The 16,414-nt window shown below is 37.1% G+C and overlaps 5 protein-coding genes across 7 annotated transcripts; 2 read left to right on the top strand and 3 right to left on the bottom strand.

Annotated features, from left to right (window-relative positions):
* Positions 1 to 420: 420 nt before the first annotated feature.
* mrps10 (mitochondrial ribosomal protein S10) lies at positions 421 to 2,476 on the top strand. Of its 2 annotated transcripts, XM_055149548.1 has the most exons (8): positions 421 to 549; positions 758 to 810; positions 1,012 to 1,078; positions 1,146 to 1,285; positions 1,359 to 1,467; positions 1,898 to 1,987; positions 2,071 to 2,192; positions 2,271 to 2,476. In XM_055149548.1, exons 1-7 carry the CDS (start codon positions 475 to 477, stop codon positions 2,149 to 2,151), a joined length of 615 nt encoding a protein of 204 aa, XP_055005523.1. In that variant the 5' UTR covers positions 421 to 474; the 3' UTR covers positions 2,152 to 2,192; positions 2,271 to 2,476. The 2 variants fall into 2 exon arrangements, with proteins under 2 accessions (XP_055005523.1, XP_020796060.1); XM_020940401.2 differs by having other exon boundaries at positions 2,071 to 2,476.
* Positions 2,477 to 2,592: 116 nt separating this feature from the next.
* Positions 2,593 to 7,226, bottom strand: si:ch211-51e12.7 (uncharacterized protein LOC336335 homolog). 2 transcript variants are annotated; one of them, XM_020940512.2, is made up of 6 exons: positions 7,046 to 7,226; positions 6,124 to 6,209; positions 5,835 to 5,990; positions 5,631 to 5,759; positions 5,253 to 5,366; positions 2,593 to 4,822 (listed from the first exon to the last, which is right to left on the bottom strand). In XM_020940512.2, exons 2-6 carry the CDS (start codon positions 6,207 to 6,209, stop codon positions 4,732 to 4,734), a joined length of 576 nt encoding a protein of 191 aa, XP_020796171.1. In that variant the 5' UTR covers positions 7,046 to 7,226; the 3' UTR covers positions 2,593 to 4,731. The 2 variants fall into 2 exon arrangements, with proteins under 2 accessions (XP_020796171.1, XP_020796244.1); XM_020940585.2 differs by having other exon boundaries at positions 2,593 to 3,042.
* Positions 7,227 to 7,442: 216 nt separating this feature from the next.
* msgn1 (mesogenin 1) lies at positions 7,443 to 8,221 on the bottom strand. The gene has a single exon (XM_020920267.2). The coding sequence runs from the start codon at positions 8,218 to 8,220 to the stop codon at positions 7,816 to 7,818; it is 405 nt and encodes a 134-aa protein (XP_020775926.1). The 5' UTR covers position 8,221; the 3' UTR covers positions 7,443 to 7,815.
* An 867-nt stretch (positions 8,222 to 9,088) lies between these two features.
* LOC110156090 (GEN1 Holliday junction 5' flap endonuclease) lies at positions 9,089 to 14,738 on the bottom strand. Its single transcript, XM_020920279.2, has 13 exons — positions 13,556 to 14,738; positions 13,285 to 13,480; positions 12,802 to 12,978; positions 12,610 to 12,720; positions 12,465 to 12,538; positions 12,299 to 12,384; positions 11,950 to 12,100; positions 11,830 to 11,866; positions 11,667 to 11,747; positions 11,453 to 11,583; positions 11,320 to 11,381; positions 10,705 to 10,854; positions 9,089 to 10,343 (listed from the first exon to the last, which is right to left on the bottom strand). Exons 1-13 carry the CDS (start codon positions 13,714 to 13,716, stop codon positions 9,103 to 9,105), a joined length of 2,658 nt encoding a protein of 885 aa, XP_020775938.2. The 5' UTR covers positions 13,717 to 14,738; the 3' UTR covers positions 9,089 to 9,102.
* Positions 13,998 to 16,075, top strand: ppil6 (peptidylprolyl isomerase (cyclophilin)-like 6). The gene is made up of 8 exons (XM_020920290.2): positions 13,998 to 14,193; positions 14,257 to 14,352; positions 14,669 to 14,857; positions 15,069 to 15,131; positions 15,335 to 15,482; positions 15,599 to 15,658; positions 15,747 to 15,882; positions 15,964 to 16,075. The coding sequence occupies exons 1-8, from the start codon at positions 14,104 to 14,106 to the stop codon at positions 16,073 to 16,075; spliced, it is 894 nt and encodes a 297-aa protein (XP_020775949.1). The 5' UTR covers positions 13,998 to 14,103.
* The last annotated feature ends 339 nt before the right edge of the window (positions 16,076 to 16,414 follow it).

Here is a 16,414-nt window from a genome sequence, read left to right as displayed (position 1 = left end):
ACCATAGAATTGGAATTAAATGGTCAAAAAGCCCACAACACTTTTTCTCTAGTAGTTCTCTCTTAATACAATCTAATTATTTAAGGCCAAAATTGTTTGATGTAGATAGTGTAGTCTGTTTTTGTTTACAATTATATAAATAAATATATAGCTTATATATATTGCTTAAAACCATTTTCAGCAATAGATACATATACAGCATATATTTACATTGTTTGTTTTGTTTGTTGTTAATGTTTTATCCCATTTCACTTGAAATGTAATTTCAATGAAATTTATTTATTTATTTATTTTTTTTTAATGTACCAAGTAATCCAAAAGTGATAACTCTACCAAGTCTATAGTAGCTGTAGTAGCCTTCTACTAGCGTAGTATCCGCATGTATAACGCTTAATTTGACTCACTGTCCAGAAGGTGGCGCTCACAAAATTATGAGGCTGCTGCAGTACAAGAACGAATGAGACGATAGTAAACATGGCGGCTTCCATGGGGGCTCTTCGGCGAAATGTTTTATCACTGCAGAGGATTTTGACAGGAATCTCACATTTGGTACTGTACACAGCTCAATTATTTTCCTTTGTCCACTCACAAATATTTGGAAAATTATTTTTTAGACTTTAATTTCGTATCATAGATAGAACCAAGCGAGCTGCGTGTACCAAGTATGGATCTCATGGATCTCATGGATCTTATGGATCTTATCTTCCATGTTACCAAGACTAAACTGTCTCTTTGACATCGTGTTCTTTTTGTGCAGAGTCCTGGAGGCTGGGCAGCTTGTTCATCGCACAGAAAAGCCAACATACATAGGTACAACATGCTCTTCTGATTATTCTAGTTGTATTTTGCTGACCTTCACTCTAATGCTGTAAGCGCTGTGCAAAGTAAGCTACACACGTTGCTACAAATTGAAATTGTGTGTCACTGCAGCCAACAACCTCTTAAAACTTAACTATTAGGCTTAATTATTCATAATATATGTCTGACAGTATCTACACTGTTTTCCCACAGGCTTCCCTCTCAAACGTCATACAGCACTCATTTTCATACATCACCTGTCTTTTCATCTGAACCCAAAGTAAGTCAATTTTAACTTGGAAAGTGTAATTATAGTTAACTTACTTTGTACCGTATTCCCTCCACAGATCACAGTCACAGAAGAACCAGACGCTCTCTTCCAGAAAGTGTCTGTGTTGGTCAAAGGTCATGACAAATCTGTTTTGAACAGCTTTGAATTCTTTGCAACAATGGCAGCACAAGAGTTGGGTCTTTCTCTTGGCAAAATGTGAGTGTCAAAAAGAGGTATTGATGCTTTGTTATCAAACATACAAACGATTTGTGATATTGTGTTTTATTAGTTTTGAACCACCAAAGGATATTGAAAGGCTGACGCTACTGAAGTCAGTTCACATCTTTAAGAAACATCGAGTCCAATATGAGATGAGGACACACTACAGGTGCATTGAGGTGAGAAGCTGAAGTGAAACTTATTTGAAATGTATTGAATACATGATTCAAGTTTAATCTGTCTTTATCCCATGCTGTTGAAGTCTTGTGTGTGCATTTAAAATAGTTGAGAGCTTTTGCCACACCCCATTTATTCGACTACAGCCCTACTTGAAGCATTAAACTGTAAATCATAGAAACAAACATACCAAACAAAAAGGGGACTGGGCAATTTATAGACATAATATTGTGCAAGATATACATTTGTCCATATCATAAATGTAGGGATCCTTTGCCTCAGTCTGAGGTTACTGCTGCAGTCATGTCTCAAAAAATAAAGATGCTTTAAATGTTCTACTTTGTAATGACAAGCCCAAGTTTGGATTTTTTTCTCCAATAAAAAGGGATCAAATTGAGATTAATGTATTATATTTACTTCACTATATTTTAGCTTAATCATGTAACTGGCTGCACTGCTCATGTGTACCTCGAATACATTCAAAGGAACCTCCCTGAAGGTGTTGCAATGGAAGTGACAAAGGTAAAGTTACATTTTCACATACATATTTTAAAAGCACATACCTGAACATTCTTTGACTTCAACATGTGTATTTTTGTTGTCAGACTGCTATGGAGAAGATTCCTGAACACATACTTGAACCAATGTGGAAAGACCATCCCACAGAAGACAAGCCAAGCCACTAAAATGTTCTTTTATGCAAATGATTGTAAATAGTATTTTTCAAGTAGGTCTTGTCGGTTATACTTTAGCATAAACAGATATTGTGTTAAAAGTACTCAAGTCTTTTCCATTTATTTCAAAGCATGGATTGGCTGCATCCACATGGCATGGTTGGCATCAGCAAAACATGAAGTTGGCACTGCTCGATTTGAAGTTAAATTGAAATGGCACTTTCACCCTGGGGGTTCAGTCATTGGAGGTGCAGCTATCCAAATAATGTCTCAGTTATACCTACCTAGCAGGCTTGCCTCAGTTTTTGTTGTGAATATTAAAAAAATCAACACTGTAGTTATTTTTGAGAGCTTTATTTAAGGCAAACATTGTCCATTTATAACAATGCATCACATCAATAAATTGCAGATGGTCACCCCCCTCCCTCCTTAATAAAATGTATGTACTGTAGTTAGACCTGAATCCCCAGCAGCATGTCATGCTTTACTACCCTGTGGCTCATTGCTCCTAATTTCCAAATACTTAATACTTTTTTTTTTCAATTTGCATTAAAATGAGTCAATAAAAACAAAGGAATTTACATAACTGATTTATAGTTTTAACATCACCCCAAGTATAAATTTAATTGTGAACCATAAAACTTTTAAGTTCTGAACCTTCATCATAGCTTTGATGGAGTATATGGTGCTGCTTTATAGTTTTGAGTAGAGAACTGGTTACATAATTAAATATATCAGAGCTTTAGCTTTAATACATGTAAACATAGGAGCCTGGATTCTGAAAGAACATGTGCAAATATTAAACCGAAGATTATTAGCTCACCTTTCCATTGTGGTGGCGGTCAGCTCGGGAGAGGGTCCTGGTCTCCTGATGGCTGGGAACTGTACTGTACTGTGTGCCCCCTTCAGGAGACAACAACAGTCAGTGCAGTGCAATCAACCAAAGCAGAAACAAGAAGGGACTGCAGAGATGATTGGGCAGTAGATAGCACCAATTATAGTGCAGAAATGAATATACACAGGAGAAAGCTTTGACTATACTAGTGTTCTCCTGTAAACATATAATAAATATCTGTGTGTAGACTGTAAACATAGTATGCTTGCAAGACATACAGAGCATTGCTAGGCTTACAATCTAAACATTGTTTCTGGAAAGCTATTTTAACCAGTATGCTTAGTAATTGATTTAGTAAAAAAAAAAAAAATTAAAAGAGAAAGACTGCGTCTTTGTACTGACTCCTAGGAACTTTTTTTTTTTTTTTAAACTTAATCACTAACAGTAAGAAAATTATATTTATCCTTAGTCATATCAGAGTGCTTAGCCTTGAAGATGAAGTCTTCCTTTTAGACATGCTACCACTCCTTCAGTGATGAGAACAAGAGAAATTTATTCAGTTATTATTTAATGTTTCATTTAATGTTGTATGTATATTGTTTTTAAAAAAATACTAATGAAGTCAGCCCATAGCAATTTTTGAAGATTCCGAGTGTGGAATGTAGACAGATATATGCAAATCAAATATTTATGTACACCTTTGTAGTGTTTTTAACATGGACCTCAGAATGTCACCAAATAAATAATCTGGTTGTTTAGCATCAACAAATATGTTAATTTCAGATGTACTACATTCTCAACATGAACTCGCACCATCATATCTGAATAAATAAAAAGAAGAAGTTGAGTTTATTTTTTATTTTATTTTTTATCCACTATTACTGTCATATCTTTGTGATTTTCATAAAACACATTGAACAAGTTCACAAACTTAATAACAGTGAACATTTAAAAAAGGTTACACAAGAATGTAAATTATACGTTTTCATTATCTTAAGCAATTACTAATGTAATTTGCTTGTTTTTATATAAAACTACTAAATATATATATTCAGTAATAATGCCTTTAATATTTGTCATTACTAGAGACAAACAAACAGCAATTATCATAAATCAAAATAGCTTCACAATAGCTGCATTATAGTTAAAAATACTGGTAATACAGATGGAATAAGTTTTTCATGTAATAAAAGTGAGCGTGAATCAAACAAAGTTTGCAGCACTGTGACCTAATAATACATAACTTTTCTATGTAACAAATGGAAAGCTAACAAAAAGGTCCAAGGTGTACTGAACAACAACTTAATGACTTAACAAGAATGCTTGAGGGCTGCTGAGCTATTGTGTCCCCCACCTTTAAATATACAGTCACCCATTTTATTTTTTTTTTTATATTTAAAAGAAAGATCACATTTTAAGGCTTATAGGGTGACTTACAAAAACCACAAAACATGTAATGAACTTTGACAAAATATTACTCAATCACTAGTCACTAGATTAGTTTATCGGAGTAGTCAAATAGTCCCTACAGTACCAACAATATTACATACAAATGTAATTCTAATGACTGCAAGATGCCAGAGGCATGTAATGTGCCAAATAGCTTTTATACAGTATTTCTTTACCAACAGACAATACCAGTCATTAGAAATATGGCCAGATAATATTGAGAATCTTTATAACACTTCACGCCATTTACTTTACAGCACATATTAGGCCCTTTACAGTAACGTTTTCAACATTTTGGGCAGGCTGTGCTAAAAGCGTCGGCCACTAGGAGGCCCTGGCCACCTCTGGCCTCTGCCAGGTGGGGGATGAGGCGGAGGAGAGACCGGTCCATTGTGGTAGCTGTGTAAAAGGATAAAATCACACATTGGATTCTGGGCTTAGGCCACTAGAGGGAACACTCTGATAAGAGCATCAACTTGGAGTCTAAGCTAAGGATACTCTGTAATTCAGTATAAATCCTCATAAATCATACATGCACTATTTACATTTCTGTGCATTTCTTTATCAGTAACCCCTTAGCTAATAAACTCAAAAAAAAAACAATCTAACCATTTTATTTTATGTGTTAAGTATTTGATATGATGTTCAGGTCAGTATTATTACATTTAGTGGTACTACATAATACACAGTTATTATGGAACTGCTGTAATCACTTTATCAGTATTATTTCTGTCTATTTCAGAGAAAGAACAAAAGTGGTTTGCAAGCAAACAGCAGAAATGTTAAAGCTGCAGCTTTTAATGACACTTGAAGAGCAAGCTCTACTTACCCTCGTGGACCACGTGGGAGGAAGGGGCGTGGAGGTCCAGGGGGAGGCATCCCACGGCCCCGAGGATGTGGGGGACGTCCTCTGAATCCAGGGTGTCCCGGTGGAGGTCCATGCCTAAAAACAATAATGTTTGCCACAACACCAAATTAAACCCAGTTTCTGAAAAACACTTATTGCTTAGTAGCATAGTGTACACAATCCACTATGTAAAGGTTTTCTGTAATTATTGTCTGAGCTGTAGTTTATTTTTGGAAACACCTGTGGCATAAGATTGTATGCATTCACCAGTCAAGTCAACCTTACTAGTGGTGCAGAAAGGTTACAAACTGTGTAAGATTGTACCAGGATATGGATAATCATTGCAGAATGCCATGTTACCTGGGCATTGGAGGAAAGGGACCTCTGAGGTGCATTGGAGGAGGTGGAAGGGGTGGTGGTCCCATACCCATTGGCCCTCGTCCACGGTGTCCTCTGAGGTCAGGATATGGTCGCATTCTTCCCATTCCCCTTAAAGAAATACAATTTGGATGTGCGATTCAACAGTAAGCACCTTTAATGTATATATGAAAAATATGAAAATACCTCATAGGTGGAAATCCATTCAAAGGCCCATCATGCATTCGACCCCTGCCACGACCAGGGGGACCAAACCCTTTAATCATACCTCGTCCACCACGCATCCCACCACGACCAATCCGACCACCTCTACCACGAGGTTTTGCTCCATGACCCCTGAAACTATTAAGAATAAATGTAAAATAGAACATTTTAACATAAGTACAACATTAAACACAAACAAACACAACGTTTCTATGGTAAGACAAGAAAGAAAAAGAAAATTTACACAACACCCTGAGGGGCTTGCACACACCTAGCCTTATTTTCAGACACAGGTTTCTCAGGTTCTCCCTGTGAAGTCTGATTTTCTGTCTCACTTTCTTTCATTTCTGTATCCATCTGAAAATAGAGCACATATCACACTCAAATATAACAAAATAAGGTTACATTATACTTAAATTCCATTTGCATAAATACGGTACACATTTTATTAAGTTGAGTCTACAGAGGTCAAAACCAAAATTTCAGTTCAGGAAAAAAAAAAAAAAAAAAAAATGAAATTCAAGAACCACATTGTTTAGTGCTGGTAGTATAGCTCAAGCATACCTCACAGTTCACGCTGCAGCAGGTGATGGGCATTCAGCAGGGACTTAAAATGAGTGGCATTATTTATAGCACCAGAAGTCAAGCCAAAGACAAGAAGCCTCAAAATGTTACCGACACATTAGATCCACATTCTTATTTCTGGAAACTATTTTCAAAATGCATAGTATAATTCTTTGTTTACAAAAGGATGAATGGTTAAACAAAGATAAGTCTAGATCTAGATAAGTTATACATTTTATAAATTTTACATTAGACTAAACAAATACTGACAAAAAGTGATATCCAAATTTTAATTGAACTCCAATGCTGCAGGCTACAAAAGTACAGTGGGATCGAGGCTTCTCTGTTCAAAGAAATGTAGCGACTGTAGCACAAATCTGTGAAAAGCATCCATGGCGGAAGGCTTGAGATGCAGCGGGAGCCATTGCATGAATTATTTCACTGAAACCTTGGCATGGCTTGTGCTGCAAGGTCCGCAAATTTACGCATAGCGAGGCATTAACAATGAAATGGAAACATTGTTAGTTTCTGTACTACGACAAAGACGCATACAACGCAAAGTACATACTGAGGAAAACGGGGCGTTCCTGGGATTTAAGCATTTGTAAATTAAAAGAATGAACACTTACTTTTCAGGTGAGGTAGATACGGCGAATATATTATTTTCTGTTGCTATGAAAATAAAATATGTATTATAAAATCTACAAAAGGTCTTTACAGCCTGTTTATCCTCGTTCGCGTTGTAATGGCGGCGGATTTGTCAGACAGGAGTAGACAACCTACATTCCCAAACGGGGATTTCTTTGTGAGGGTCATGTTATATAGAGTCCCGCCCATCTGGAAAAAACTCCTCAATGATTGGCTATGTGGTGCTTTCAACCCACCTACAAACTGTTGAATTAGAGTCTGATTGGACATACTTAATGCCATGATAGATTCAAGGCAACAATAGGATGATTCAATAATTCATTCAGGTGATCCAACAACACAAGTTAAAAATTTCAATTTATTCAAATTTTCTTTTTTTAATGGTATAATTGACAAGATGCAATAAGTATCAAAAGTAAGACTTTAGAATAAGAAAATACCAAAAAACAAACGTATTTATTCAAATTAAAAAGCCATGCATATCTTGTCTCAATATAAAATGTCACAGACAACTTACAAAATGCCCCAAACTATGCAAAAACAACCAAGAACAAAATAACAAAATCTAGAGTAACTTGCTTAGCCTTGTATCCTCAGCCGGTTGACATAGGCCTATAGGGATGCGTGATCTTGTATAAATCTATAATGAACAAGATGTCAAAATATACACAACAATCGTCAAGTGCCCATTTAACAATATTTACAGCATCTAGAAAAGGGCGAAGAGTCAGAACGTGCGTAAAATTCAATATTACGCAAGGCTAAGGATGTCCGAGAGTTTGTTGATGTACTCGATGGTGTATTTGAGGGTCTGTATTTTGGTGAGTGGTTGTCCTCTCTTGGTGTAGTCCGGAGGCAGGTAATCCCGGAGCTGGTGCAGGGCCTCTGCCAGGCTCCTCATGCGCAACTTCTCCCTCTCACTGGCCTTCATGCGCCTCTTGGTGGACATCTTTGACTTGATCTGCCTCTGCGTTGCGTTACTTGTCCTTCGTCCACAGTAACCAAACGAAAAGTCCGTGTCCTGAGATCCGCTTGGACAGCACATCTCCGGTGAAGAGCACATGGAGTCCACAGAGGACCCTGGAGAGCTGGCTTGTTCTTCTCCAAAATGACTGGGTGCCCACTCAGTTATTATTTCAGATGTAACTACATCCATGTTGCAAAGGTCAGTGACGCCGATATCCAGGTGAACGACAAGTCTTGAGCTCAGGACAATCTGCAGCGGTCTTTTTATATAGAACCGGTCTCCGGAGGTTTATTGGTTCACAGCTGAGGCGGAAAAAAGTTCAAAGAAAATCTCCAAGTGCCAAACCGCGACCTTCCAGAAAGACGCTGTTCGTTATCACCGTGGTGTGAATAAGGCTAAATAGACGGTTAATGTGACAGAAAGAAAAATAATATGTGGGAAATCACTCTTTAATGTCAACTTGACGACAATTGTCAGTTTGATGTGATTTGTGTAATAGAGGAGTGACGAGATGATTTCCCTTCTCTTGTGTCTATTCATCTGAATTAGGCCTAGTTCATGTGCCAACTGGTAACACTGCCAAATCATTAAACACATAAATAAACAAATAATTGACAACATGAAACAATAAAATAATTTGTGAACTTTTGACCCATAAATGAATATAACAAGAAAATTGTAATTGAAGACATGCTAAGAATTTGGTTTAATTATTTTGGTTGTTACCAGCCCGTTTTAACCAGTTCTGACCAGATAGCTGGATTGGTCATGTGCAGAGGATGCAGCTGTCACCAAGCTCCTGCCAGACCTTTTCATGTCTGAAAAGGTGTGCAAGAACTCACTTGTGATCAAGGGGAACAACACAGAGCGTTGTAAAACAATGTCCTCTGTGTCCCTCATCTGCTTCTAGGACATGGAACTTGTCAATTGTCAAATAAACTCTCTGTATAAACTACCATTCATAACATTATCAACAATATTGTTGTGTCAAATAAAATAATAAGGGCGGTTGCCTTCAAAATACTGTCCATCAAATTTGAATGGTTTTTAAAGCAAAAAAAAAAGTGCTGCTCACTTCTGAAATTTTAGTTTCAGTCTTTCAGTCAATGGTAAAGGACTGTCACTACATATTACAGAATTATCACTCTCCAAGTCTGCAGCAGGTGAAGGTGGACACTGACTGAACACATCATCAGTAATAGAAGGGAAAGCATCTTTGCATTTGTACTCCATTGGGAATCTGATTGTCTCAACTGTACCAACTTCCAAACTATAGCTTCTGGGTTTGTGGTTTTTTATCTGCGCTTTTGGTCCAACTGCTTTAGACACAGGTTTTGAAAGAATGTCCAACTGGTGAATTTGTTTGGCCTTTATCTTTATCTTTGTTTTAGATTTTGTCTTTGGTGCAACTTGCTGGTTTTCAGAGTCACTGTCATCACTAGATAATCCACCACTCGCACACACACTCTTTTTTGTTAAGGTTTTGAGTTTGACTTTTTCAATTTGTACAGGGTCAGAATAGCATCTTTGTGGCAAAAGTGATGAAGCAACAGCGGTTTTAACAAATTTGAATTTTTGTGGGGGCTTCGGAGGTGCTTTGCATGTGTTCTTGGATGGTATGGGATCTGGGTCAAGTGCGGGATGCTTCATTGGTTGTTTTGACACATGTAATTCACATTGTGTTGTAAATGGTACACACAGGTTTTTCATCAGTCTTGTCTTTTCTAACAGTTTGCTTTCTGCATGGTAATTTTTATCATTTAAAGTTATCCTTTTGCTTCCCTGTTCGGCAGTAATGTTTTTATTGATTTGACTAGTATTCTTCATAATTAATTGATCTTGCAAAGGTTGCTCCTTCTCACACAGCTCAGAAACTGAAATGGAGGTGGGAACTTCATTTACATGAACGTGCAGGCTTTGAACAATCTTTGGTTGCATTGTCGTGCTGGTAGTTGTAGGAGGTAGTGGAGATGATGTGAATGATGCTGTATCCCAGTCAATATCACTTAGATGAAGAGCATTTATAACAGCAGAAACAGACAAAGATGCAGCATCTTTAGACTCTGGGGGTAACGCAGGAGATTTGGGACAGTCATCTAGACCCAAGGAGCCATCATTTTCTTGCTTTTCATGTCTTACTGGAGTGTCCAAAACAACTATGTCTAGTTTATCTGGAGAAGAAATAGAAAGGGGCAGTGTTGCAGTTTGTGGCTGAAGATCTGTGAGTGAACTCTGAAGAGTCATCTGAGCCAGGAGGTCAGAAATACCATCTGATTCACCCATCTTCTCTTTTTTACTTTTTGGCTTCTTCTCTGAAAGAGGGATACAAGTGTGTTAATTTGACTGTGATATTATCAATAACGATGATCAAACATGCTGATTGCCAATCATGAGCCACAGCAGCAAGATACCAACACAACCTGCAAAAAAGTGACAACAACAAAACCTGTGAGACAGACACCTCTGGGCTGCTTCAAAGCCAGTGGTGCCAAACAGCACATTTCAGGTGTCAGACCTGCTGTAAGGAACAGTCTTGAACAACACCACAAACTGTAGGTGTCTTTGATCCGGACCCATCACAAAGTGTTATGGGAAAGCGCTTATTAGCCATAATCAGTTCATGAGAAATAAAAGAAAACCACAATTATGAAATTTAACAATGCTTAAACTTACTCTTGTTCTTGTTCTCCTCTGCTGTAGCTTTCTCTCTCAGGAAGATTTCCACCACTTCTGGATAGGCCACTCGAAAAAGAGATTCTTCCTCCACGGTTCTGACTTCATCCTGGTTCTCAGGTGCTGGGTCCTCGGGAAATGCATAATGCTCTGAAAACGTAAATCAAAATATTTAAATATTTTTTTTCCAAATAAGTATATAACTGTTTAATAATAATTTATATTTGTCTGACTTTTGCTAGATTTAGAGACGTAACAAAACCCAAATTTAAAATTAAATATATGTAAAAGTATTTGTTTTGTAGAGGATTTTCAATGTACGTTTTGTGTATGAATTTAAGTACACAAAAGCATAGTCAAGTAGAATTAGCTGATTGGGAGTTTCCATATCCCAGTCTGAAGAGGAAGCAACTTTAGCACCTAGTGACTGTTGTGACTGATCTGCCACCTCTGAACCCCGGCTCACAGGCTGTCACTAACAGACAGGTTAGGCGCGAGCACCTAGCACCCCAATTCCTACCACACACAGCAGTCCTGTCACTCAATACTCAAATCAATATCATTAGATTCAAATCAAGAACATCTGATTTTCTAAATATTATAACATAAACTGACCTGGTTTAGTCCAAACAACTTCAAAACACGACACTCCATTTCTCACGCGTGGCTTTAATATTCTGTAATAAAAATGTCAATAATTAAAACTAGTATTTCCCTATATTATAATGAAAAGTAAACAGTGTCTCACCGGAGTGGCTTGACTTGAATGGAGACATCTCTTCCATATTTTTTATTCATCAAATTCATGTATGTCATCAAGATAAGAAGCTTTTCACTGGTGTAGTGTTTTGGCCATTCCATTTTATCATATGCAAATTTCTACTTAATAAAGAGCATTGTTATAATACATTGGAATGATCGAGCAAATGTAACTTGTGTAACTATATGCTGTATATTTTTACCTGCATCAGAAGCATATTGGGCAGCCTCCTTTTAAAATGGAATTCAGACTTGTCCTTGGATATTAAAAACTCATTAATAATCTAAAAAGTAGAATCACATACTGTTAGCAAAGCTGTTAAAATGTTTATAGTTTCATATTTCATATAAAATCATTTGTCTTACCTCTGTAAATGGAAAAAGGGGATTTGCAATGGTTTTTCTAGAAAAATACAATATGACAAAATATGTATATTTACATAATTGCACAAAAAAAAGAGAATAATTATACACAAATAAACCTACTTTCTGATGTTTGTCTCTAAGGATATAGCTTGGCGACGGTGTTGGTTGAGATGCCAGTCACATGGACACTGATAGTCAAAGTCCTGGGGTTCACAAAATCTTTTGCTGTCACAAAGCAGGCATCCACTTTTCTCATGAGCCTTTGCTGAGCCTACAAGTCACAAACTGATAATTTTTAACAAATCCGATACCACACACACCTATGGTCTCACATGTGTGTATGTTATGACATTATGGGTTGAATGGCTTTGAATCATCTATGTGTGAAATACTCTGCCCCAGTTGTTCAACACTATCCTTCTTAATGGGACCAGAGACAGGTCAGAGTTCAAAGCAGGGCAGAACTCACCAGGATGTCGGCATACATTGCAATGAGAGACTTTCTTCACAGTTGATTCGGGAATGAATGTGTTATCCTCCTTCCATTTACTAAACCTGAAGTGATCAAAATTATATTAGACATAATTAAAGAAACAAAATAGAAATGCCAAGAATGAGGAATACACTTGTCTTACTTCTGAAGAATAGTTTGCCCTTCAAGTTTATAAATCAACCTCAAAGCTTGCTCTTTACCAACTCCTTGTATCCCCTGAAGCAAAGTTAAGAATATGTTTGAATGCTGTTTTATAGGGTTCATATTTATGTAACCACTTTTATTACTTTGGGAATATAGTCACATCCAAGAAAAATTGCCAGCCCAACAAGATTTTCCCGAGACAGATGCAGGTCTCTTTGCACATGAGATGTTTGGTAACAGTCCACTTGAGGGTCCTGGATTTATCAAATTATTGAAATTAAATTACACAGGCATGAAATTAAAAAACAAAATAGAATGGCAGATGTTACTAGTACTTTTGTGTTCATGTTGAAGTTCCTGTAAACAGTCCTGGCTCCATACAGAAAGACATCTCCATCATTTGTGATGCAGCCATCGACCAAGCCCTGAGAATCCAGGTAAGCACACATGGCTTCTGCTTCCCCAGCTGCTGTTACCCATGGTACACCCATGTAATCTAACATCTCTGCACACTATGCAAAAAAACAGGCAATTAATAAGGTCTATTAACTAAGATGTAGGTCTATGCTATTCTTAAAACCAACAATACAAAATGCAATATTATTGTTTATTAGAAATTAGAAAGCACAAGTTCACGAGATAAAGTAAGAGCCAAATTTTGAGAAAGACCATAAACGTTTATTATGTAATCATTACAGTAAAGTGTGCGTCTAAATGGAAAAGTCAAAAGGATTTGAGTTATTAGAGTAAAATATTTTGTCTCTCTAAAATACAGAAGCACAAATGGAAAAAAATAAAACGAAATCTGATTGCCATACCTCTCTAAGAACGGCTTTAAAACGCCCACGGTTGGTTTTAATGGTGCCCTTTGGAGCTGCTGCCGCTTTTGCTCCAAATCTGCCTTGATTCCTTTTATTCATGGTTTCTGCTTTAAGTTTTGGAGCCTCTCCTTCCATGACAAAAACAAGCTTTACCCCCATGAGGGTAAGAGATGACACTCTAAAGAACAGGTTTCTAGACACACAGAGGAAGAGTGTAAGGCTATACTTATAGAACTTATACACTTATAGCGGAATACTCGATGGTTACCTGAGATGGGGTTTAGTGACCCTTCCCATCATAGCCTGAACATGCTGAGCCTCGCACACCCAGAGACTCAAGTCCACTGCAAGCGTCTTTCCACTCAAACTGTACAAAGGCACTGACTTTCGAACAGGCTCTAGAATGGACCAGAGCTCATGGACGCCCATAATGTCACCAAATAGTGGGCATCAAGTTAGCTTTGCAAATTAAAATACCAGCGAAAAGATCATCGGTTACCTCAACTAACAAATTTCAAAAAAAGGCGCCGTGCTCGGATTTCGTCATGGTTCGTTCTCATTCGCTAAAATGTCTCTTTAAAAAAAATCAGTGTTCGACGTTGTGCATTTCTCAGAATTTCATTAATTATATTGCACTAATTTGCTCCTGTGATCGCTAAACTATCATTAAGTACTATTTATCACAAGAGCATTTTTAACGATCCACCAGCCGCCGCAGGTTGTCCACGTCATCATCCAGCGTCGGACAAGCTGTTGCCATGGAGACGGTGGGTTTGTTGATAAAATGAGGGTTTTCCAGTTTTGACTATTTTAACGATGGACAAAACAGAACACTCAAAGCTTCTGATCGAAGTTGTGGGTTTGATGAAAGAGCCTAATTTCTACATAGCTAAAATTATTGCAGAGGTATTTATTTATTGCATTTTAAAAAGTTGTTTTGACATATTTTAAAACATATTTTGTTCACAGGGTCTTAAGGAAAAGTTTCAAGACACGTTTCATAAACCCCATATAAAACCTTTACTTGAAAATGAGTGGGATACATATTTGTGGAATAAGAAAAGGGTGAGTGACTAGTTTGATCTAAGCTAGTATAAATTTTCTCTATTGTTTTGGAATTCGCCATAACTGGCATTATTGTTCATGCTATGGTTTGACTTGATTAAATTCCAATAAAATCAGCTTTTTATGCCACTTCATTTTTTATCTGAAGTACTACAATGAAGGACTACAATGTGATATAGCCTACAATATGACTATTTGGGTGTTTTGGTTTAATCTATGGACAATTATTTATTTGTTCCCACATAGCTACTGTGGATTGTCCACTTCTGGTTTGTGATTAGTTTGCACAATACATTTGTTTTGTGCTGTCTTGTAGGAGATCAAAGGTGAATTGTGGCAGTACTCCAGCAGTCTGGTGTGCTTTCTAAATGGAAAATTTCTGGGAAATGAGAAAGACCTCTTCAGGTGGGCGAAGGATAAGTGGGATTTCACTATAACTCGGCCACCTGCTCTCTATAAGGCTCTTGCTGAAGACTGTTACCACAAATACCTACAAAATACAGGGGTTAGTCAACGTCAAACATTTTATAGTCAAAACGCAAAATTTGCATGCAATGTTACTGAAATCACATTCTCTTTCCAGTCAGTTTTTTTTGTTGAATCAATTTTACATTTTAGTTCACTGAGTCAATCAGTCCTTTACATCAGCCAGTTACATATACTGTATTTTGTTGATACCTGTAATTAACATGTTAAAACATGTCCCTCTATTGCAGCATCAGTTTGTATTCATGGATATGGAAATAGCAGGTGAAAAGGCTGGCAGACTGTTGTTTCAGGTAATGCTGTCAATTGTGTTGGTTTGCCCTTGAAGAAAAGTGACAGATCTGATCTTGAATCATTGCATCAGAAGTGTAAAAATGCTGAACCAAATTAAATCAGTAAACACATACCAAAACATATACTGGTATTCTTTTAAATGGTGCAATATTTCTTTTTAACTGAGCATGCTATACTAATACGATATATATGTTTTCTAAAGCTGTTCACAGATGTGTGTCCAAAGACAACAAAGAACTTTGAAGCTCTGTGCACGGGAGAGCAGGGCCTGTCAGTGAGTGGATTCCCACTTTGCTACAAGGGGACAGTTTTTCATAGGGTGGTGCCAAATGGCTGGGTTCAAGGAGGAGGTAGAGTATTGTCATTAGTTTACAGTTCAGAATAGTATATATTTATAGTCATGGCTTGGGAACTGTACAGATTGAACTAATGACTCTTGGTCATACACATTTTTTATTTTATTTAGATATAACACCAAAACAGAGAGGTGATGGAGGTGAATCAATCTACGGACCTACATTTGAAGGTAAAGCATAATTAACAAATAGTAATACTATTCACCCTGACTCTATGCCTCTTTTTTACCAGCTGCCTTTATATATCTTTTCAATTAGATGAGAGTTTTGCCATATCTCACTCACAGCGGGGGACATTAGGAATGGCAAATAAAGGCCCACACAGTAATGGATCCCAGTTTTACATCACCCTGCAGCCAACACCATGGATGGATCAAACCTATGTAGCATTTGGGTCTGTATAACTTTGAAGCCTTTGAAGAATGCTGTTTGTCAAAGTTTTGATTTTTTATTTCTTTCTATTTTTGTTTTACAGTCAATTAATTGAAGGCCTGGATGTACTTAAAAGAATAGAGGAAGCCCCAACGTGTAATGAAAGACCAAAACATGACTGTGAAGTAATCAATTGTGGCATATTAAAAGTTTAAGTTATAGAGAAAATTGCATTTGATTAGTGTATGCATCACCATATCCATGACGTGTATATTTTTTATTTGCGTGTTATTTGTTGCTTGTTTGTATGGTAAATAGATTTTTCTAAATAGATTGCTCTTAACCCATTTTGATCCCATCATTTATATTTAGCCTATTACATTGTTTTGCATAGCCTATGTATTCAGCGATGTCAGAGAAGGAATAAACCACATAATAAAAAAATAAATGCATTGATTGATGGAAGGATTATGCAACCTGTGTCTGACGTCCTAGCGGCTGCCTACGTCGTGTCCCTCCCTTCTACTGAAAAATGCCACATGACCTGCTGACTA

Source organism: Boleophthalmus pectinirostris, unplaced genomic scaffold, assembly GCF_026225935.1.
Source record: "Boleophthalmus pectinirostris isolate CB_2022bp ecotype Guang Dong unplaced genomic scaffold, ASM2622593v1 HiC_scaffold_13, whole genome shotgun sequence".
NCBI lineage: Eukaryota > Metazoa > Chordata > Actinopteri > Gobiiformes > Gobiidae > Boleophthalmus > Boleophthalmus pectinirostris.
This window is presented reverse-complemented; position numbering and strand designations above follow the sequence as displayed.